Raw genomic sequence first — 24,096 nt, 5'->3', positions numbered from 1 at the left:
ACAAAGTTTTCAGGAAATTTTTTCACTCTGAAAAACTACAGAATTTTCAAAAATAAATGATCCAATGTCTTCTATATGATCTTTACAGTTCTATTATATTAATATAGAATGACCTTGCAGTATACTAATTTAAAACACTTAGTATATTTTACCTAAATCTTTGAAGGGGCAGTAATTTTCATCAAGTTCCAAGGACTATTTGCAACAGAATCATCTGGGTCTTAGGACAATGGTTTACACCTAGCAATGACTAAGGCTCACATACAGGGCTTATTTAAACACAGCTACCCCTTCTGCCTTCTTTTGGATTAGTAGGTCTGTGTGGGGCCCATGAAATGATGCAGTTCCAGCAAGTGATGCTGATACTGCTTATTGAGACTACGTTTTGAGACAAACAGTTTAAGTGTAACAATTGGCAGTAGGTTCACTGGAACAATGCATCATTGCCATGTACCAGAATCAGAATTTTTGGACCTGGGATCTTTAAATCTTCATTTTAACATACTCCCAGGAAAGAGTGAAAGAACCACAATTTGAGAACCACTATAAAATTTGACTGGATAACTTAACGATTACTGGCCAAGGAAACAGATGACATGTATCATAAATAAAGAGAAATGTTGCATGATTAACCGCAAAACTGGCACAAAGAACATAAAGGTTATGTGTATAAATCCTCGCTATATTACTTATTAGTTCTGTCACAGTGAAGAGTTACTTTAATTCTCTGTGCCTCGATTTTCCCATCTACAACATGAGAGTAACATCCAATTTGTGAGGATTAACACTAATGTCTACAGAATAAGCAGAGTAACTGGCATACAATAGTAGGCATGAATATAAACTAGCTAATAAGAGTTACATAAGAGTTACCTTCAAAATGCTTTCATTAAAGCATATTTTTCGCTTTTTAACCAAATATTTACACTCCATAGTAACAGAATAATGAGAAAACCTTACAGTTATTGCTCCATCATTTGGGCCAGTGTACTAAAGCTGTGTGTTTATATATGAACACACATATATATATACATATATATATTCATTTACTTCTTCTAAAAGTCCTGTGAGGTAGGTAGTATTATGATCCTTACTTTACAGATGAGGAAATTGAGGCACTGAGAGATTAATTAAATTGTTCAAGGTTACAAAACCAATCAAATGATAAAGCAAGAATTTAAACCCAAGTAATCTAGCTCCAGAGCCCAAGACTCATCACAATGATAATTGCCTATGAGTCATTTTTAAGATTTTTCAATATTTATGGTAAATAAATTTATATTTCTAGTACAAAAGAGCAGAAATATACAGGAACTGTAAATTCATGTTCACACCAAGATGATTAGCTATTTATAGAGTATCTTGAAATGTTGGCTAGCAACATCAAGAAAATAATAAAACCAATTTAACTATTAAAAAAAAAAACCTCTGTGAGCTTTCGCTATGTGGAATGTACAACCAGCCCTAAAATAAAACACATCTCAAATATGCCATCCAAAAATCTCATGGTTTTGACATGTTCTGGTATAAAAACACATAAGCTATTTGAGTGGCTAGTCAATGGTATAACAGCCATATAAAACTGTAACATGAAAAACATAAGAGAAATGTAAGTCATTTTAACAAAAGATAATCGTATGTCAGTCTAAAATATTCTAAGATAATTCAGCAAATATAGCCAAGTCGACAAAAATTTTCTTTTCTTCTAGAAACTCTTTTAGAAAGAAAAATTGTGAATAAGATTTTGGTGACAACTTGAAATGGGCATTCTGCTCAACCAGAATTACCCAATGGCAAAACAATTACGCACAAAAAGCAAGTCAGCATCAACGTTGAGGCTATTATCCAAAAATTAAATATTTAGTACTTTAATATCTCACCTATTTCATTCTTGAGCAGTATACATTTCCTAATGTTTTTAATTAACTCTGGTCAAAATATTGCATTCAAATTATTTTTCTAGAATAGCCATCTCACATTCTGAAATAATGGATTTCAAACAGTTTTAAATGAGTTATGAAAGGCACAAACATTCTCATCTTTCAGGATGAGAATTGAAAGGAACTGTAATTATGTAGTTGGGAAGAGTCTTAAATAACCAATTAAAAATGTGACTTAATTCCTGAGAGTGGCATTGAGATATTAAGAAAAGCATCTCCAGGCCACAGAGCTAGCTCACAGGCTAAGCACATGCAGAGCATGCGGGATGCTAGATTCAGTTCCAGGCACCACATGGTCCCCAGAGCACCACCAGGAGCCACCGATGAGCACCAGCAGAAAGTAGGCTCTAAACTGCTGGGAGTGGCCCCCCAAAAGAGAGAACAGAAAAAAAAAAAAAAAAGCATCCTCCCAAAGCAAAAGTTTGCTATTACCCAAAATGAAAAGCTGGGTAAATTTAGTTTCTAAAATACATGTTTATAAAATGTGATTATGCTGAGTAAACAGCTGAGAATAATAATAGAGTGGCTGAACATATTTAGAAAAAAGACAAAAAGGATTTGGCAAAAGAGTACCTACTAATTAGAACCAAGTATATAATACAATCAAGGCAGTCCACAGTAATTTCAAAATGTGTTTTTTAATGAACTTGAGAATTAAGTGCCATTCTTATTCTACTTTATTTTGAAAGAATACTGCCAATTATAGTCAGCAAAATTTTCATTACACAAAAACTTATATGTGCATGTGTGTTTGAGTACGTGTGTGGATAGAACATTTATATCATACTGAAAGATAAACTCGTATCTTGAGTTTATAAATAACACTGGACAACAATACTTCCTTCTAAAATTAGTTTTAAGGCAGATCAATTTAGCACCATTTGTCTGTTATTGATATGGTGCAGTGTAGTTTTAGCCAATTTGAATGTTTGTTTCTTAATGAAAATAATACAGGTGGTCAAAATAGAAAAAACTCTCTTTTCCAATTCCTATGACAATCATTTAAAAAACACAAACTATATATACACACAGGTGTATATATATTTATATAACTATATAAAAACATGTTTTAACAGACCTCACAGCTTAGTTAAAGCTTCAGTTTACAGTCACTCAAACGTAAGATTTATAATATGGAATGTTCGAGTTCCTCACTGGGATTCCAGTGTTCAATAACTTCTTCAGCACAATGCCAAACACTTGACCTCTGTTCATTTTAATTTACTCAATTTTACTTTTAGATCTTCATTTCTGTACACTTGACTTAGTTTCCTTGACATTATCCTCAGGTAAAGCAGGTTGATATCTGTATAAATAACCATATGGTCGAAGATGATATACGAGGTATTCTAACTCATACATAGTTGTAGAATCAACATAGTGAAAAGAAACTGCAAGGTCAGAACAGCAACCAGGTCCCTAGAAAACAGTAGTGGAAACAGGCATTACTAGCAAACAGTTATTTTTAACGTACAATATTCACATACTAATAAAGAAAACAGCAATTTTAACAGAATTCAAGTATTAAAGCTGGCAAGGTCAAGCAGAGGTACCAAATTTATTAGATAGATATGTCAAAGGAAGAAACCAAGTACTTTTAAGAGTTCCTAATGATTTAAACCAAACACGCAATGCCAAAGCAGTTCTAGCTGGGAAGATAGTCTCTTGTACTCTATAATGTTTAGCACAGTAAAATCTTGAAGCTTCCTCAAAGGAAAAAGGGCAGCTACACCAAGGTTACAAATCTATACATTTCTGCTTGCTTACCCTCAGAAGACTGGTTTGGAGTATCCCGGGACTACAGGGTTACGTACTTAACATTTGACATATTAATCCAAAGAGCACAGAGTATTTGAAAGGTCATGCTGGAATTTTAACCCATTTTTGAATGAAAATCTTGCCTACTAGTATATGGATTTAGGAAAATTACTTGATATATAATAGTAACTTTGATAAACTTTAATGTTATATAAAAAAGAAAATAATTCCATTTATTTAAAAACATGTAAAAGAATATATTTTCATAGATTTGCATTACTTTTAGATACAAAAAACATGTACAGAAAGTACCCAAAAATGTTTGGTAATGATAAACATTAAATTTTTGATTACTGTGAACTAAGGAAGGAGGTAAGAAACTGAACTGGAGAGGACATATAGGCCTCAATTCTAACTATACCTTTCTCTTTAAAAAAATATATGAAGCAAAAGCTTAGTACTTAGTAAAACTGGTTGGAAAGTACAAAATATTCCTTTCAATATTTGAAATATTTAATATAATAATGTACTTCAGATACAATTCCTAGGAACACAAGCTAAAATGTTAAATGAAACTAATTTTATTAAATTTGAGTATAATAAGCAGCTGTATACAATAAGATTAAAATTAAATGATATGTCAGATTTTATAAATGTAAAAACTGGGACTCAGAAGTCTGATAAATCTTGACCATAGAAAAAAAGCAATTATTTAGTGTAAGAGCATGGTATAAACCTTTGTCTTTCTGAAAGACTTCTATGTCTTCTGAAGATGCGAAGGCTCTTCACACAGATCTTCATGTAACCTTTTTTTCTTTTTTTTTGTTTTTTGGGTCACACCCGGCACTGCTTAGGGGTTACTCCTGGCTCTGTGCTCAGAAATCGCTCCTGGCAGGCTCGGGGGACCATATGGGACGCCGGGATACCAACCGATGACCTTCTGCATGAAAGGCAAACTCCTTACCCTCCATGCTATCTCTCCGGCCCCTCATGTAACCTTTTTAACCCATTTCTGCTTTTGTTCAAAAGTACTCTTGCTCCCCTTAAAAAGGTCTTCCTCACTTGCCAAAATGTCATTCCAAGGTTTTCAACCATAGGTGTAAAAACATTGAAAATATAGCTCTATTCTGTGCCGAAATCCTTACATATTTTTGTTTTGTTTTGGGCCACCCCGATGATGCTCAGGGGTTTCTCCTGGCTATGCACTCTGAAATCGCTCCTGGCTTAGGGGACCATATGGGATGCCAGGGGATCAAGCCATGGTCCGTCCTAGACCACTCTGCGCTCCTCCTTACATATTTTTTAAAGCCACCTTAAGCCACACTATATCCTGACTAATCTACTTATTTGTTTCCTAATTTGAATGTAAAGGTGATAGAATTTGTGCCATTTTTGCTGCTATGTAAATATATACTGACTTAGGTACTTAATGAATGACTCTTGCTGACATTCCTATTCTTGTCTTTGTTTTTGTCTAATTTATAAAACTGCTAAGGGCAGCTTTAATTATCGACACTATAGAAACATAGTAATAATAAAATAACCAGTAAACCAAAGTCATTCTAAGTATTTTAGGTGGTTAAGAAAAAACTCTGAACTTACCTCTACAGGAGGATAAAAGTTGTAATTCCAGTACCAAAAGGTTCTGGGTAGATAACCCTTTATTAAGTGGTGTTCTGGTACAAATGGATGAAAAGTTTCTTTTCCAATGGAATCTCTAGAGTCTCCTGCTTCTACATTTATAATTTCCATGCATTTCCCCAAAGCTAAATCTTCAATGGAGGAACTATGTGTACATGTCTCTGTTTTAAATGCACTAACAAATCTTTTCAGGGCTTCTTTGCTCAATACATATCCTGCTCCTCCGCTCATATAGCCCTGTTTTACAAAGGGTTTAAATCTTCTCCCAAAGTAAATGGGTTGTTCAGGGCTGTATTTTGAGAGAAGCCATCTCAAATTGTCTAGTACAACGTACGTATCATCATCTGCTTTCATAAACCAATCTGCATCTTCTAAATAATGGTCGTGAACATACTGAAAAGCTTTAATTGTTTTCCAATATAGCTGATCTCTGCCTTCTTTGGTTTTTAATCCCACAGCAGGGAAGTCTTTATTTTCTTCTGAACTCATAAACAACATTTTGTTACAACGCTGGGCCCATGTAGCTTTGACGTGTTTGGCCTTTTTCTCCAGATTTTGAGGCCCTGTCATAACCCAGCAAAGAATTTTAACCTTCTGATAGAGGTGTTCAGCAACAACTGTGTTTTCATCTATTAAACACACAGAAAAAAGAAAAATTAAAATTGCATATGTAAATGCATATTATATTGACAAAAACATTCTCTTAATTTCAAAGTACTTCTCCTTGTCTCCTATCACCTCTACTGCACTCTGCCAGATACAAAATTCAACCAATTTTAAGACCCTATTAACCATTGCCTAAAAGGTAGAGAATACATAATTTATTGTCAGAAAAATAAGAAATAGAAATAAAAGTCTCCCCTCCCTTTTTATGGATTACACCGTTGATGCTCAGGGTTACTTCAGACTTTGGAATCAGGAATTAATCCTGGCAGTTTTTGGAAGACCATAAGCCTTATGCCATTTGCGGCCCTCCATACAACATTTTGTGGCCTGGTCCTAGAGGAATCTTTTTTGTTTTGTTTTGTTTTAGTTGTTTGGGTCACACCCCCCAATGCTCAAGGCTTACTACCGACTTTGCACTCTAGGATCACCCAGACTTTGCCTCCTGCGGCCTCCAGGTAAATTGAGTTTGAGACTTCTGCAAGGGATGCTACGGATGGAACTTGGGTCAACCATATCAAGTACACTACCCACTGAATTACCCCTCCAGCCATCAGAGTCACCAAACTATTTGATTTCTTTGCTTTCAAATCATAATATATATAGAATTGTGTTAATGTCTTCTATAATGAAAACAGAATAGAAATTGAAAATTTAAATTAATGATGATGTCATACAAAGAGTGCCGATAGACAGAACTTTAGAAAATAAATCAACATTTAAGAAGGCTCACAGAAAAAAAAAAAAAAAAGAAGGCTCACAGAGGAGTCAATTGAGAAAATCTGTTTATATATAGACCAGGAAAAAATAATTATGACTCCTTTCTCATTTTCCACTTTCCTAATTCTTTATGCCTCTCAGAAAGAGAAAAGACAGGAGCCAGAGTGATAGTACAATGGGTAGGGCTTTTGCCTTGCATTAGGCAGACCCAGATTCGATCCCCAGGATAAGTTCTTCTGAGCACTGCCAGGAGTAATTCCTGAACAGAGTTAGGAGTAATCCCTGAACACCACCAGGTGTAGCCCCAAAACAAACAAAACGAAAAGAAAAAATGAATAGTTGTACTAAAACTATTGGTGAAACCATTAAAATATAAGTAGAGATTTATATATAACTCTTTGAGTTTCTTAGAAAAATACAACCAAACAAAAACTCAGACCAATAATGATGATAACAAGAACCAGAGAAAGATATAAACAATAACAAATTAACCTAAGAAAACATTTTAAAAACAGGGCCAGAGCAATAGCACAGCAGTAGAGCATTTGTCTTGCACACAAACTACCCAGGATGAACCCTGTTCAATACTCCTTTGGTCCCCCAAGACTGTCAGGAGCAATTTCTGAGTGTAGAGCCAGGAGTACTCCCTGAGCGAAGCCCAATGTGACCCAAAACAACAAAAAACAAACAAAAATTTTAGAAACAAGTTTTTCTTTTTCAAAAATTAAGATTTCCAATATATTAATTCATTCCACTTGAATATAAATACAAAATTAGAGTTATTTTATTTTTTTATTTTTTATTTTATTATTTTCTGAACTAATTTGGGTTTCAATTTCCTCCTCTTAGGGGAAAACAAAAAAATGTCATCAAACATGAAATTAGGTTTAATTTACAGAAAAAATGACATAATTTATAAAAATAGCCTTTTCTAATTATCTTAATACTTACATAGGCTGAATATTATTTATTATCATTTATTCCTTAATAAATTATACCATACCTGTATGTTGGCTAACATCTACATTGAAATTCATCTGTCCCTCTAGATGATTTTGTCTCTTATCATCAACATGTTCATGAGGATCATTTGGAAGAATAGGCTGCATATCCTCCTCTTTTCCCAACATGATACCAAATAGCTGAGAAGATAAAAAAAATCCAATTGCAGATCCACAGAGGAAGGTTAAAAAATTCAGCCAAGGTTTAGAGGCCATTTCCCGAAAATGTATGTCTGTAAAAAAAAAAAAAATAGCAACATGCTGTAAATTATAAAACAATGTACTGTCATTATAATTTTTATCAGAAGTACTGAAAATTTAAATCCTTCCATATCAGAGAATACTTCTATTTTTTTTTAACATTTATTCATTTATTTAGGTCTGTGTGTCACAACTGGTGGTGTTCAAGGGTCACCCCTGGCTCTGCACTCAGAAATTGATCCTGAAAGGCTCAGGGGACCATATGGAATGCCGGGAATCAAACCAGGGTCCACTGGCCATATGCGAGGCAAATGCCTTACTACTGTGCTATCTCTCTGGCCCTGAGAATATTTCTAAGAGTAACCCTCTATTTGCTGCCAAAACAAAATACAATAGAGAAGTCAATGAAATAAGTGGTAACTAGGATAATCACTATAGGAGCATGTGTATCTGTAGGTAGAATTTCCTGTGTTTCCCACCACGATTCTTCCCACTCAACCCTACCCTGTCATATTATTATTATTTTTCTCTTTTACTCTTTATCAAATTTAAATGTAACGATCTCCCTTTTGGTAGCAATTACCATCCATTCTATTTCCTAATCAAGGGATGAGTGCAAACTTTTACTGTAAAGTACTACAAATAAAATATTGCAGATATTGTAGCCCACATATAGTCTTTTACACATACAAATTCTTATTCATTAAAGTTTAATGCAAAAACCATTTATAGCTTATGGTAGAATAAGTTAGCAGATTTTGGGAACCCATGAGCCCCAAATCAACTTTCGACTTGTAAATTCTATACAATCAACAACCGCCACTGTAACAGTAATTAATTTTTTTTAAAAAGCTACTTTATATGGTTAAACTTTTAGAGTAGCTAACTAGAACCTTTTATATCACCCAACTGAGTACAACTAGAAAAACTAAACAAAATGTAAATTTAAATTTGAAGATAATGTTAAGAAATAAAGGCAGTGAGAATCAGTTGGCTAAGATCTAGAAGTTAAGAAAAGGTACTGAGCATAGCTTTACTTATCAAAAAAGTACTTACTGTATTTTCTGGCGTATAAGGTGACTTTCGAAACAAAAAAAAGTCAACCGAAAATCGGGGGTATATCCCGAAAAATGTTTTAATATGCCGCTAAACGAAAATTATCTGAATATTGCCACAAAATGAATTTTCCAACTCCATCCTGCACCAATCACTGCCAGGCTGCTCGGAGGGCCTCTCTAACTCAGCCAATCCAAGCATGCTTTTTATATTTATTTATTTATTTATTTATTTATTTATTTATTTATTTATTTATTTATTTATTTGGTTTTTGGGCCACACCCGGCGGTGCTCAGGGACTACTCCTGACTGTCTGCTCAGAAATAGCTCCTGGCAGGCACGGGGGACCATATGGGACACTGGGATTCAAACCAACCACCTTTGGTCCTGGATCGGTTGCTTGCAAGGCAAATGCCACTGTGCTATCTCTCCGGGCCCCAAGCATGCTTTTTAGGCATGCAAATTAGACAGTGTTCTGTACCAGAATCTACACTGTAAAAAGTCTGCTCAGATTGGCCAGTAAGAGAGGACGTCTATTACAGTATATAACCTTTGTGATTGGCTCACTGTGGAAGATACAGTTGTAGCACAGGAACATTCTGTCTTATACAGCAAATATAGGCCTAAACCTATGTTTTAACTGTAAAATTAGGGGGTCGTCTTATACGCCGGAAAATACGGTATAATAAAAGAGAATACTGTAACTGAAATCTGAAAGGCAAAGAAACCAATCCCCACTCCCCAAACATTCAAAGAAACAAACAACAACAACAACAAAACACAGAATTCAAATCTGCCTAAGAGAAAAGGTCATAGAGAACACACTGATTATCTGAAACCATGAAAGGTCACAATTCAGGAATAAGAATGAAATAAAAATGAACTAACCACCACAAAGATTCCAGCTATGGCTGAACTAATCTCAACCACTGATTGGATAAGTAGGGTAATCAGTTCCTAGACTAGAAATAAGTTCTGGAAAATATGAAATCATGAAGAACTTCAAATCATTACTATAATAGTTTGGTTGTGGCATACAATGATAATACATTAAAAATGATCAAGCATCAAAATAAAAGGTTTGAAAGCTGATGGGAAAAACTAGAAAACAGAAATAGTAACAGGAAATTCAGATAATGTATTTTCCTGTCACTGATTTTAAAATAACAGTTGTAACAAATTCAGATAAAGAAATCAAGCATCATAATTAAAAGCTAGGTGATAAGAAAATAGGCAAACTGAAGTATGGCCAATGGGAAAGATTAAGAACTAAGCAAAAGAAACAATGTCATGATAATGTCTAATAAATGTTTCAATTGAGAGATTTATGAGTGAAGAAAATGGAAGTTGTATAAATAATGACGAAAATATTTCCAAAACCAATAAAAGACTACTAACCTTAGATTGGATAATCTTATGAACCTCAAATAAAGGTTCATATAAAGATAAAAAAAAAATGAACAAAATTACAAGGTGCACCCACAGTGAAATAGCTATAATTTTAATGTTACATTCTCTTAATTTTTCCATTCTGCCTTCTAGCATACTCATTTTGATTTTTCTATTCTTTTGTGATTTTTCTTTACCTTTACAAGATATAATCAAGTCAGTCTCAGAAGGATATAGTAAGTCCAGTTGAATTTTCCACTGCTGCACCATCTACCATTCCTAGAACTGGAGGAAAAAGCAATAGTTACAATGATGTTCTGTAATATTCATTATGAATGTGATGAGAGAGTAAAGACTCAGGACCAGAGGAAATCTTTATTTCCAAACCCAATGTATATGCATTTCTGATCTTAGAATTACTTATGACCATGAACTAAGGACTTTCCCACTAATCCTGGAAGTATCTGTGTTTTATTAAGTTTTTATTGTTCTTTTTGGGGGAGGCCACACCCAGCAACACTCAGGGGTTAGTTACTCTTGTCTCTGAACTCAGAAATAAGTCCAGGCAGGCTCAGGGGACCATATGGGATGCTGGGGATCTAACTCGGGTGGGTCCCATGTCGACTGTATGCAAGGCAAACGCCCTATTGTTGTGCTATCACTCCAGCCCTTTAATTTTATGTTTTAAATAATAGAGTTACCTAAAATTCTGACTAGCTGCTCCCTCTTCATCTTACGTGTAATTGGAATAGTCATGTAATAATAAATTTTATGGGATTGATCTATAACAGGGGTCCTCAAACTTTTTAAACAGGGGGCCAGTTCACTGTCCCTCAGACCGTTGAAGGACCGGACTATAGTAAAAATAAAAACTATGAACAAATTCCTATGCACACTGCATATATCTTATTTTGAAGTGAAAAAACAAAACGGGAACAAATACAATATGTGGCCCGTGGGCCATAGTTTGAAGACCCCTAATCTATAAGATCAGCACACGCCACTATCACCCAAAGTGGGAACATTTAAAGAAACTTTAAACCCTTCCTTAAATTAAATGAACTCAGAGAAGTCAGTACCTTTTATCAGTTATAGTAGCACTACTTATGAAGAATTCACACTGAAGGGTCCTACATGATCCAGAAGAACAACCCTAACAGAGTTCAAATATCCCGAGTATAAATGGAAGGGCCTCCAAATCAAAAATACTAAAAAAGAAATCAATAAGACATTCTGGTGGAGAGTATTGGCACTGGAATGTGTTAGGCAAGAAATGTTATCATTAACAGTATTGTAAGCCCTGGTGCCAAACTTTAAACAAAAGAAATTCCACTGAAATGGAGCCCTGGCATCTGAACAAGGATCTCATATATAATCTAATATAGTTAGAATTATATTGACAGACATCCTGAACTTCACTCTTAAAAGATCTGTGTCTTCACAGATAATCATGAAAATAAAAATCAAGATTTTAGGCCAAGTGACACAGAACCATTAGGCATTTTTTTTCTTCAGAGCATTATATGCCTCATTAAATACTAAAAAAGATTCAATATTTTTTGAGAAAACATGAGATGTAGACATATATGGCGCAAATGTCCATTAAAAAACAGACATTTTCATATATGCAACAACTTAAATAAAAGTAGTATTTTCCCTCCAATATACAAGTCAAGCAATGTCACAATAATGGAAAAAGTAGGCAAACAGAATTAAAATGGTAATGGTACTTTAACTACAAGAAACCTAGTCAGAAAAATGAAGCAAGGCAGTGGAAGAAAACACTAAAAAAGTTCTGCATTTCATTAGAAGGTTAATGCAATGGTTCAGCTTTGTAAAACTTTAATTACAAAGATTTTTGAATATACACAAAAAGCCTAAACACAAAATCCCATTATGTATCATGCAGCTTCATCCATAATAAAAAATATTGCTATCTTGACTTCAAGTATGCTCTTTACAGCTAATATTTAATATAAATTCCACAACATCAAATCACCTCTACACACTTCTATACAATCTCTGAAAACAGAGTTTAAAAATTTGAACATTATATGGTTCTAGCGTGCATCATTAAAAGTCAGAACGTGTATATGTTACATTAAGTTCATCACTAAAGTTCACTGCTTTACTATAAAATTGCTCCCCTTTAACCAATTTACCCATCTTCCCTTACCAGTTCCTTCTACTAACCACTAACTGGACTTCAAATCAAACATTTATTACTATTTCTAAGCTTAGTACATTCATTTTCTCTATCACAAATGAGTAAAATACTGTATACAATGTTTGTCCTTCTCCATCTAATCTCATTAAACAAGGTACTCTCTTGGTTTATCTTTTTTCCCCCCACTTTCCATTTTTTAGAATGATAGCATAGTAGTCCACTGTACTTGCATACCACATCATTTTTCTTTTTAATCCAACTATCTGTAAATAGACATTTAAGTTATTTCCAGTTTCTGGCTACATAAATAATGCTGTGATGTGATAAGAGATATAGTAGAGGGTAAGGCCTTTGCATGGCATGAGACTGACTCTAATTAGTGTTTGATCTCTGGCACCTCATATGATTCCCTGAGGCTTGCCAGGAGTGATATCTATGTTCAGAGCTGTTAGTGTAAGTCCTGAGCATGGTTAGATGTGGCCCAAAACCAGACAAATACAAAAGAATGTTGCAGTAAATATGAGTGTATGTTTCCCTCTGAATTGGTGGGTTGTTTTTTTTTTTTTTTTCATTAGTTTCCAGATAAATGTCTCAAAGTGGGATAACAATCAAATGGAATTACTATTAGTAAATCTGAGGAATTTCTATACTGCTTTGTGTAATAGCTGCACCAATTTAGTATCAATTCCTCTCCAGTAATTGTTTCTTGTCTTTGAGAAATAGCTTTTCTCAGAGATGTGGGATGATGCTTCATTGTTGTTATTTTCAATTTCCATATAAGATGATGAACACCCTTTCATATTACATATGAAAGCAGGGAGTTTTTCACAAGACACAATGCCAAATTCCAGACAAGTTACCAATGCTGAAATAAATTAACAATAGTTCTTTGAAATCATTCAATCTATGAAATATAATCAAAATTTTGGAACTATATAATCAAATGGTCTCAATTAGCTCATTTTCATCTTAAAATTTTTTAGATGTAAAATCATTACAGGAAATGAAGTAGCAGAATTTAAGTAACTCATGTAAAAATTTAAACAAATATCCTAGAGTACAAAAAATATAGTAGAGAAAACAAAACTTCAGTCTGACCTTGCTCAAAATAATGCATTATTACTGGAACAGAGAGATAGCACAGGGATTAAAGTTCTTGCCACGTAGGGGCTGGAATCATAGCACAGCGGGTAGGTTATTTGCTTTGCATGTAGCTGACCCAGGTTCAATCCCCAGCATCCGATATGGTCCCCAAGCCTGCTTCTGAGTGCAGAGCCAGGAGTAACATCTGAGCACTGCCGGGTGTGGCCCACCCCCCCAAAAAAATAAGTTCTTGCCTCGCTTGTGATTGACTCCGGTTCAATCCCTGATATCACCTGGTCCACAGAGTACTCAGCAAAAGTAGCCTGTAAACATTACGAGTGTGGCCAAACTACCCTCACCAAAAAAACAACAACAACAACAACAAAAAAAAAAAACCCATAAATCATAAAGAAAACAAGTTAGAAGTATGGGTGATCTTTATTGTCTCCAGGATGCAAATTCTGGAATGAGTCATTTGTGAGAAAGTTTTTTATGAGAAAATACTCCCTGGAAAAACTTCTAAAGAAAGAAAAGAAAACAAGCAAGAGCAAGAAATCAAAGTTCTATGGAAGATGAATTTAACAAAACTCATCAGGGTAGCTCTATCAGCAATATAGAGCAATATAAGCCACAACTCAGTATTGTTTATACAATTAAAACATTGAAGACCTTCCTTAGAACACTAATTTTCCAGAAACTTGTCTGGCAGTGCAACAAAAAAACTTATGATACTTGTAGTGTTTTAACCAGTTGCCTTGGAGAAGGAGGAGACACAGGATTATGAATATCTGCTTCATTTGCTACAGTGAATTTGAAATAAGGTAAGTTAAAAACCATTTAATTTGCTTTGTTCTTTGGAAACTTCAAATGGTTCGTCAATAAAATATTTAAATAAAATCATTCTACCACTGGTGAAAAGTCATGTTAACTCAGAGACAGTGACTAGTTTTTAAATACCTACTCTTAAACACATACACACACACACACACATATACAACCACAGAGTTAATAATTATATTTTTAGAGACACTTCTAACATGAAAGGCCCAACACAGATAAATTTAAAGCAACTTGGAAATGACTATATACACTTGTAAAATAGAAAATATAAAACACCAAATTACCATTAATACCCTGGAATTTAAAAATCCTATTCCATTAAATCCACAAAATAAAAACAAGACATTTCTTTAAAATTCTAAAAACAAAAAAGTCCCTACAAGTTTTAATACAATTAGGAGCTACAGTAGAAGAGTTTTAATGCTTTCAGGTAGAAAGCAAAGGAGAAACTCCCAAAGAAATTATTTACAATTTAATGTTTTTACGCAGACAAACTAGCAACAAGCATGAGAAATAAGACAAGATTTCAGTGAAGCAAGTAGGCCTGAAGGTGATGTAGGAAAAACCGTAGGGCAGAAAAGGGACCACTATGACAATGCCATTTGGAAATGATCACTCTGTATACAAAGTGGGCACTGAAAAGAGATAAAGTGATAGGCATGATACACTTCAGTAATAATATTGCAAACCAGTGTCTACAAGAAGGTATAAAAAAGAAAGTGAGAGTGAGAGAGAAGAAAAATGTCTGTCCATTGGGGGGGGTGTTAGGGCAGAAGGGAAACTGGCAACATTGGGAGTGGGAAATGTGCACTGGTGAAGGGTGTTATATACTGAATGAAACTCAATTATGAATAATTTTGTATCTATGAAAATAAAAATAACTTATAAACAACCTTGTAACCATGGTTTTTTTGTTTTTTTTTTTTTTTTGGTTTTTGGGCCACACCCAGTGACGCTCAGGGGTTACTCCTGGCTATGCACTCAGAAGTTGCTCCTGGCTTGGGGGACCATATGGGAAACCGGGGGATCGAACCGAGGTCCATCCAAGGCTAGTGCAGGCAAGGCAGGCACCTTACCTCTAGCGCCACCGCCCGGCCCCCTGTAACCATGGTTTTTAAATAAAGTAATTTATTTTTACATTCATAAACGATTTCTGAGCATAGAGTCAGGAGTAACCCCTGAGTGCTGCCAGGTGTGACCCCCCCCAAAAAAATAAATAAATAAATAAAAGACAAAGAACAAGAACGTTGATACTGAAAGATATTCCATGTATGTGATGAGGACAATTAATACAGTCAAATACTCATTTGCCAAAATCAATATATAAATGATTTTTTACAAGGAAGTTGAATAAAACACTCAGATTTATATAAATTTACTTATATAAATTCACAAACTATACTTAGTACGTTAGCAAAAAAAAAATAAAACAAAACAGAAGAAAAAAGAACATCTAAAAAAGGTCAACAGGTCATTTTGAACTTTTGCCTCTGCTCTACTGTGTGAAGCACCCCACAAAGATCAGCTCTGGATGGAACAACAGCAGAAAGCATCCCTGAGGGCACATTATTCAGAGGTTCAAATGAACCAACTGAAATGATTGTTTTGTCTAATTAACTGAAACTGCTTCCTCTGTTGCACTGGTGAAGGGTTTTTTATATATATATCAAAAAAAAAAAAAAAAAGAAAAGAAAAGAGAAGGCCTCCCAATGCTTACCACAGGCTGTGTTCTTTACACTGACTGTATAGAAAGAGGAGGTACAGTAAATGCACCCCATATACACCTCAGCCCAGACCCTTTGCCTGGTCTGTATTGTGAATGGGGGGACAAAAAAAGAAAAAGAAACTGCTTCCTCTGATTTTCAAAGTGCCTAAATCTCTAAGTTAATCAGTGTTTTTCAAAAATTTTCTTACTAAACAAAATGAAGTAAGCATAAAAGTTATCATTTTTATGAAGGCATAACAATATAATCAGAGTATTTACAATCACAAAATTATTAGTGGTTCCATCATCAGAAAATGTTTTGCTTCTATAATCAAAATTCATATGTTAACATACAATACAAACTATATATGTTAATTCCTTTGATTCAATTCAAATGAATTTTAATAGTAATGTTAATATATTTAAAGTACTACTTATTCATTGAGACTATAGATTAGAAACAAAGAACACATATTTTCACTTTATCACCCTTAATTATTTTATGAGCATTACAGTTACAAAACCTTAACTATTAGTTAATTACAGGAAAGGATCTTGGAACTTTAAAATCATTAAAAATGTAAGGATAAAAAACAAGTGAATAATTTTTAGAAAACCTTCCAGAAATTATACAATCAGGTTTGAGTAAAGCTATACAGTAGTAAACCTCAAATTATTATTTTATTTAACTGTGGTTTTTTAGAAGCAAATTTTGTTGATTCAATGGTTGGTTTACAAAACTTTTAAAAACTTGGGACCATATATACACCTTTATCTGTGTTTAAACCTGACAGCAACCTTCATGAAATTTCTACTGCCATCACATTACCAAAATGATCTCCATCTAATCATTCCATTCTCCCCTGCTCCCTTTTCCTTTCTTTCTGATAACCTATATATTGCATCAAGCACCAAGAGTCTAGTCAATATTTACCCAAAAACCAATCTAATGCAAAAAAAAAAAAAAAAAAACACTGAGTCTATTATAAACTTTCAACTTCCAGGGTGTTAGAGGTAAGGTGTCTGCCTTGCAAGCACTAGCCAAGGAAGGACTGCTGTTGGATCCCCGGCATCCCATATGGTCCCCCCAAGCTAGGGGCAATTTCTGAGCACTTAGCCAGGAGTAAACCCCTGAGCATCAAACGGGTGTGGCCCGAAAAAAAATAAAATAAAATAAAACAAAAAAACAAAACTTTCAACTTCCAATTTAAGTTTGCAAAGGAAGCTGCAATTAATTGTGGTCAAGTTCAATTCACAGGTTAGAGCTACTGTCTTTCCACTTCATTCATCCCATCCCTAAGTTAAAGGCAGATGTTACTAAATCACACAGCCTCTGGCAGCTAGATGGGCAGTAAAAAGCCTGTTTTCAAATAACAGTAATCTGATGTTAATTATTGCTGCTAGAGTCAGGCAGTCTTTTTGCTGGCCTTCCTATTACTTTTCCAAGCACTGTATACTCTCTAACTGAAGTGATTTCCAGGGAATGTAAAAGATTAGACTTTCTTTTTCTTTTAACTCATTTTGGGATGTAGGCATTAAAAACTAGGACTTTCAAAAACAATCATGGATATATTTGAAAGTATAAAGTGTATGCCCAGGAAAAAGCAGTGGCTCAGATAAAAAAGAAGACCTCACTAACAATTTAGACTGATCTCTGGCAATAGATGGACAAAAGAGAAGAAAAGGGGGGAGGGGGAAGCAAACCCCTGCTAACCCCAAAGATCCTTAGATCTTTAGAGTCACCGAGTCACCATACCATTTGATTAAGTTTAGTTCCCAATAACAACAAATCAAAAGACATGGAAAGAATAAGTATGGTCTGTCAAAGGAAAAATCATAAACCAATATAAACTTGAGTATATCTGAGGCGTAGTTTTCTTGCAACATAATGATAAAAGCCCAAGAGGCACAACAAAAAGCCAAGAAGGATAAACTCAGAGATCCAGACCAAGACACTTTAAATACTGTAACAAATCTGTCAAAATCTAAAGATTAAAGACCTTGACATTAGACTAGAATCCATAAGCTATATTGAGGAAGACATAGATAGACACAACTCTCTCTGACATTAACTTGAAGTATCATTGATGACCCCACTGTGCTGGAAAAGAAAATAAAAGCAAAAATAAGCAAATGAAACTACAAATTAAAAAAAAAAAAAAAAAAAAAAAGCTTTTATACACTGAAGGAGCCGTGGCTAAAATAAAAACACATCACGAGGGCCAGAGCACAGCAGCAGCAGACCCAGGCATCTCATATGGTCCCGAGCACCACCAGGAATAACCACTGAGCACAGAGCCAGGAGTAGCCCCTGAGCACCACTGGGTGTGGCCCCCAAAACCAAAAAAACACCTGAGGAGGGGAGAAAATATTCACACAGCAGATATCTGAAAAGGACTAATAGCTAAAATGCACAAAGCACTCACATAAAGTAAGTCAGAGAAGAATAGCTGTTGTATAATTTTGGGTCACACCCGGCAGCACTCAGGAGTTACTCTTGGCTCTACGTTCAAAAATCGCTCGGATGCCAGGATTCAAACCACCGTTTTCTGCATGCAAGGCAAACGCCCTACCTCTATGTTATCTCTCCGACCCCTGTTGTATAATTTTTTTAATATGTATAAAGAAAATGACTCTTAGACAACAGACGTTTCTGTGGGAGGGAGGTGAGAGGACAGGGGGTTAGGAGGGATAGAAACCAGAGGTGGCATAAGGACAGTGATGGAGGGTCTGTTTTTTGGGGGGTCTGAGCACTCAAAGGTATTCAGGAATCACTCCTGGTGGTGTTCAGGGACCATATAGGGTGCTGGGGATCAAGCCTGTGTACAAGGCAAACACTCTGTTTGCCGTATTTTCACTGTGAGTCCAAGGAAGGGTCTATGACACTAGGGTGATGGTGGAGGTGCATAACTGTACATCAAAAGCATAAACATAAACACTTGTAAAAACAATATGACATAAAAATGCTTATGTGTTACTGAACATCTCACTTTTGAACAGATATTAATTACATAATGTGAAAAACAAAAACAACCTCAGTTTCCAGTTTAGAATTTCAGATAGTGGTTTCTTCGATGTAGCATTCCTCATTTATTCTATTACATTTCCAAGGAAAGAGGGCTCTAACTAAGCTTCTCAGTCTCTGCTGGATGTTAATTAACCCCTTGACACAGAGTCTTGCTGTGCTTTAAACCTTTCAAAAACTGCTTCATTTAAATTTTCTCTAAACTCTTCTCTTCACCAAAATCCTATAACTCTGTCTATTTAGTAAAAATGCTGGCAGTTCCTTGAAGTTTGGTCTCCTTTACAGACAATTTTTAATAACTTTGTCAATCTAAAGATATGTACACACCCCTAGTGACCTTAATCAGATCAAAACTAAGTCTATAAAGATATACGATTCATAAGAAAATGAAATATATAGTATATACAATATTCCACAGGAAGGAAAGCAATTGCTTATTCAAGAAATAAGTCAGAGAAATAGAAAAAAACAAACTGTTCCTTAACATTTCTCTTTCTCAACTTCTAAATAGTTCTAAAATTATAAAGGCTAGAGAGATAATAGAGCAGGCAAAGAGCTTGCCTTGCATGCAGCTGGCCTGGGTTAGATACCCAACATCCCATACCAGTTCCTCAAGCACTGCCAGAAAGGTCAGTGAGCAGTAAATCCTAAGCATTACTAAGAGTGGCTCCAAAATAGCAAGTACTTCTAAAATTTGAGTGCTAAAACAAAACAAACAAGCAAAACTAATAAAACTAGATGAAACATCTTCTCTTTTTTCGGGGGTGGGGAGAGGAGTTGTTTGTTTTAAGTTGTACCTCAATGCACCTGAGGTACCATGTGGTGGCACAGAGAGAGCCCGGATTTCCTGTATGCAAAGCATGAGCTCAGCTATTTGAACTACTTCTCTGGCCCTAGTTCTCACGTTTTTACAGCATAAACTGATAATTCCCCTCAAAGTCAGAAACTATAGAAAACTATACGAATTTATGTATTTGATCAATTTCTGGCAATGGAACTGCTGGCTCCAAGTTATTTCTTAAAAATCTGCATAACAAAAATGTCTATACATAAGATTAACCTAAGATTAAAAAAAATCAAGTTCTATGCCATTTTCTGAACATGTATGATTATGTATGTCTATCAAGTCAAATTATTATGGTTTTCTTTTTTTGAAAGCATGTACTTCAGCCTTAAAGCCATCTCCCCAAACCATTAGCTTTTTCTATTGTCATTGCTATGATCTTTGGGAAATATATTCTTCTGGATTTATTGGCTCTTTTCTCTATCTTGATTATAGTTCTCAAGCCTGACTATCTGAATTCACCTGAAAAAGCTTCGTAAATGAATACAAATTAGAAGTGATTGGGACTTGAGGTTTGAAAATTTGTATTTGTAACAAGTTCCCATGTGAACGAAGTGCAATTTGTAGTAACAAGTTCATGTGACACTGAAACTGCATTTTGAGAATTCGTGTTATTTTCAACAAGAACAGAAATGTTTGTTTTATTTGCAGTACTGAGGGCTTATTACTGGCAGATGTGGGGGGCCACATAGAGTGCTGGGGACTGAACCTGAGGTGTCCACATGCAAGGCAAGCGCCTTACTCATTCTAGCTCTACTACTGCTTCAGTCCTAAAACAGAAACTTTTGTCAATTCTTTCCCTTCAATGTGGCACATACGATAAATAATTTACCTATGATGGTCCCACCAAATTCTGACTTGATCTATCATATGGTACTAAGAACTGACTTAACACTACTGTAAATAAAAAAAAATCATAGAACTGCTATGAATTAAAATGCCTCCTCCCAAAATTAAGATTAATGTTCCAACCTCAGTACTTCAGTGACCTTATCTGATCTATTATTCAAATTTTATTGGCTTAAAAGTACACCAACATACTATTTTTTACTGTTAACTAATGATTTCTGTTTCAGAAGCTCGACAATTTAATATTCCCTCCTCCATCCCTCAGTGTGTCCCTTCAATGTGCAAAGTAGCCCATACTTTCAAGTTCTAAATAAATGATTACAAATTTCATTTTAGTTCCTCCTGCCTTCTAATTGGCTTTCCTAATTCACAAATACCACCTCATTCATATGTTTTTATTATATATTTTATACATTACATATGTAGATTGCTAGCGCTGTATCTGTTGTAGGTAGGGCCCCAGTAATTTTTAAAAATACTGTTTTAAGGGGCGGAGAGATAGCATGGAGATAAGGCGGTTGCCCTTTCATGCAGGAGGTCATCGGTTCGAATCCCTACGTCCCATATGGTGCCTGCCAGGAGCAATTTCTGAGCCTGGAGCCAGGAATAAACCCCTGAGCACTGCCGGGTGTGACCCAAAGACCACAAAAAAAAAAAAAAAATACTGTTTTAAAATGTAGAACAAAATTCCAGGTGAACTTAAGAACTTTTAATTGTTCTCCAATAGCACTTAAACAGGTGAAATGTTTGAAGACTGTAATGAAGCACACTTTCTACTTAACATGTTAAAAGAGTTAACTGTATACCTTGGGAGTTTTATGTATTCACTTACAATAGACATCAATAAGGGTGGCAGAAAAATAAAAATTAGGTTCCAATACAAAATGTGGGGAGAACAGTATGTGCACATTGCTCATTTGACATTGTTATTGCTAGTAAGGTGGAAAAAAATGTAATCTAATGAGTCTTAGAAACCCAATTCCTACAACCTAAATATACACCAGGAATGCATCTACTCGAAATTATGCACAAACCCGTTTCCCCTGGCATCCTAGACATCTCCCGAGTTTCACGCCCAACGTGTGGTAAATGAGTAATATTTCAGTCCCTCACGTTGATGTAATAATTCACTCTGATCCAGGAAAGCTCTAACTCGGCAAAATAATTTTTAAATACCATTTTAAAAATAAAAAAAGAGGGGCCCCGGAGAGATAGCACAAGCGGTGTTTTGCCTTGCAAGCAGCAGATCCAGGATCAAAGGTGGTTGGTTCGAAATCCCGGTGTCCCATATGGGGTCCCCCCCGTGCCTGCCAGGAGCTATTTCTGAGCAGACAGGCCAGGAGATACCCCTGAGCACCGCTGAGTGTGCACAAAAACCAAAAAAAATAAAAAATAAAAAAAGAGTCCACGGGTTTGACAGAACGATCATCTGAAAGCAGTCACGGCAGATCACAAATCTCTTATAGAGAAGAATCCACTCAACTTTTCCAAGAAGCGTCAGGCACTTGAGTATTTTGGAAAAAATAAAAAATAGGGAAGAAAAAGAAGAATTAGGGAAGACCCCACCGCCACCACGTTCGTCTAGAACGAGTCGGTCTTTGCCCCAAACTCGAAACCTGTAGGAACTAGACTATTGCAACGTCTCCCAAGGCAGGGGAAGCCAAACGAGCCAACAAATCAAAACAGAAACAAGCAAACAACAAAAAAAAGAAAAAGAAAAGAAAAGAAACCCAGAAAATAACCTCTCCATCATCCAGCGAGCAGCCAAAGCCCCCACTCAACACGTTGCTCAAGAGCCCGAGGAGCGGAAGCGGCCCCAGCCAGGGCCGGAGCAGCCGGCAAAAACCCCAAGGCCCGGCCGGGTCCGACGGCGACAGGTTCCGGGCTCTTCCGCCAAGGTGTAGCGGGCGCGGCGGAGGCTGCGCTCAGCCGGCTCGGAAGCGGCGCAACCAACGATCGCCGGCCGGGCAGCCCGCCACGAGACGGCCCCGCAAGCGAGCGCACCGATCCCAGACCCCGGGAGCGGGGGCGGGGGCGACGGGGGGACCCGCTCCGCGGCACGAGGAGCAGCCCGAGAGGCTCGGAGCACGTCCAGCCCGCGACGAACCGCGGCGGGCGCGGCGCTCAGGGGCCGGCCGGGCGGCAACTCCGGCCGGGGCCGCCTCGAGGAGTGCTCCGCGCCCGGCACAGTGGGCGACCTCAGGCACCTGCTCGGCCGTGAGCCCCCGGACGACCGGGCATCGCTCTCTCACCACACACACTCGAGAGGGAGGGCGAGACCTTGCAGCGCCGGCCTTTACCTGACAGGCGCCGCAGCGGCTCCTCACGCCCCTCGCGGGGGGCCCCGAGAGGGACGACGCGACCCCCAGGCCGCCCCTTGGCTCGCGCCCCGCCGCTGCTGCACACTCCAGTGGCTCGCGGGCCGCTAGCCGGGGCCGCCCAGATGAGTGCCCGGCAGCCGCGGCGGCGGCGGCCGAGGCGGGACCAGCGCGCGCGCGCCCACCCCGCTCGCTCCTCCCCTCCGTGTAGCGCGCGCAGGCCGCGGCCCGCCACGGCGCAGCCGCTACCTCGGGCTCTCGGGGCTCTGACGTCGCTGCGGCCCGCACCGGCCCCGGGAAAGGGCGGAGGGACGGGGGCGGGACGAGGGGCGGGGCCACAGCGCCGTGCGGGCGCGGCGATTGGCTCCCGCGCATCGCCCCGCCCCTCCGCGAAGGGGGTCTGTGGTGTCGGGGCCAGACCGAGCGCGGCGCTCGACCTGAGCGGGAGGCTTGGTGTCATGTGATGTTCGACTCCGCTTTGCTGAGACGGGCCTAGGCTCTTGCTTCCGGACCCTAAAAGGGACGAAAGCACAGGAATTAAGCACCGGGACCGGGATGTTTGAGGGATCTTTGTCTGACCATCGGACTCTCTTGACCCTCCCTAAATGCTTCTCCCCACCAGCAAACTTTTCTCTGGCCCTAAGGAAAAGAAAAAAAATAATAACTGCAAGATGAGTGCTGGATAAATACTATGAGCCAGCAAGGGTAGAATACCACGTTATTGATGCCACACAACTTTCTGTAGGAAATCAGGGAGTCTAGGTTTCTGACCCCATCCTGCCCCTTCTGAACATGCAGTCTCCTCAGATGGCACAAGGACTAGGCCTGAGAAAGAATCTCTAGAGGCCTCCGGCCAATGAGACCCCCACACACACACACACGTACAACAGAGAGGA

The 24,096-nt window shown here is 37.3% G+C and overlaps 1 protein-coding gene and 1 non-coding gene across 2 annotated transcripts; one reads left to right on the top strand and one right to left on the bottom strand.

Annotated features, from left to right (window-relative positions):
* Positions 1-3,143: 3,143 nt before the first annotated feature.
* C1GALT1 (core 1 synthase, glycoprotein-N-acetylgalactosamine 3-beta-galactosyltransferase 1) lies at positions 3,144-10,652 on the bottom strand. The gene is made up of 4 exons (XM_049769061.1): positions 10,567-10,652; positions 7,726-7,956; positions 5,301-5,968; positions 3,144-3,359 (listed from the first exon to the last, which is right to left on the bottom strand). The coding sequence occupies exons 1-4, from the start codon at positions 10,637-10,639 to the stop codon at positions 3,186-3,188; spliced, it is 1,146 nt and encodes a 381-aa protein (XP_049625018.1). The 5' UTR covers positions 10,640-10,652; the 3' UTR covers positions 3,144-3,185.
* Positions 10,653-16,159: 5,507 nt separating this feature from the next.
* LOC126030971 (small nucleolar RNA SNORA51) lies at positions 16,160-16,292 on the top strand. Its single transcript, XR_007503211.1, has one exon. It is a non-coding gene; the product is annotated as a small nucleolar RNA SNORA51 (small nucleolar RNA).
* The last annotated feature ends 7,804 nt before the right edge of the window (positions 16,293-24,096 follow it).

Source organism: Suncus etruscus, chromosome 1 (genome assembly GCF_024139225.1).
Source record: "Suncus etruscus isolate mSunEtr1 chromosome 1, mSunEtr1.pri.cur, whole genome shotgun sequence".
NCBI classification, from domain to species: Eukaryota; Metazoa; Chordata; class Mammalia; order Eulipotyphla; family Soricidae; genus Suncus; species Suncus etruscus.
This window is presented reverse-complemented; position numbering and strand designations above follow the sequence as displayed.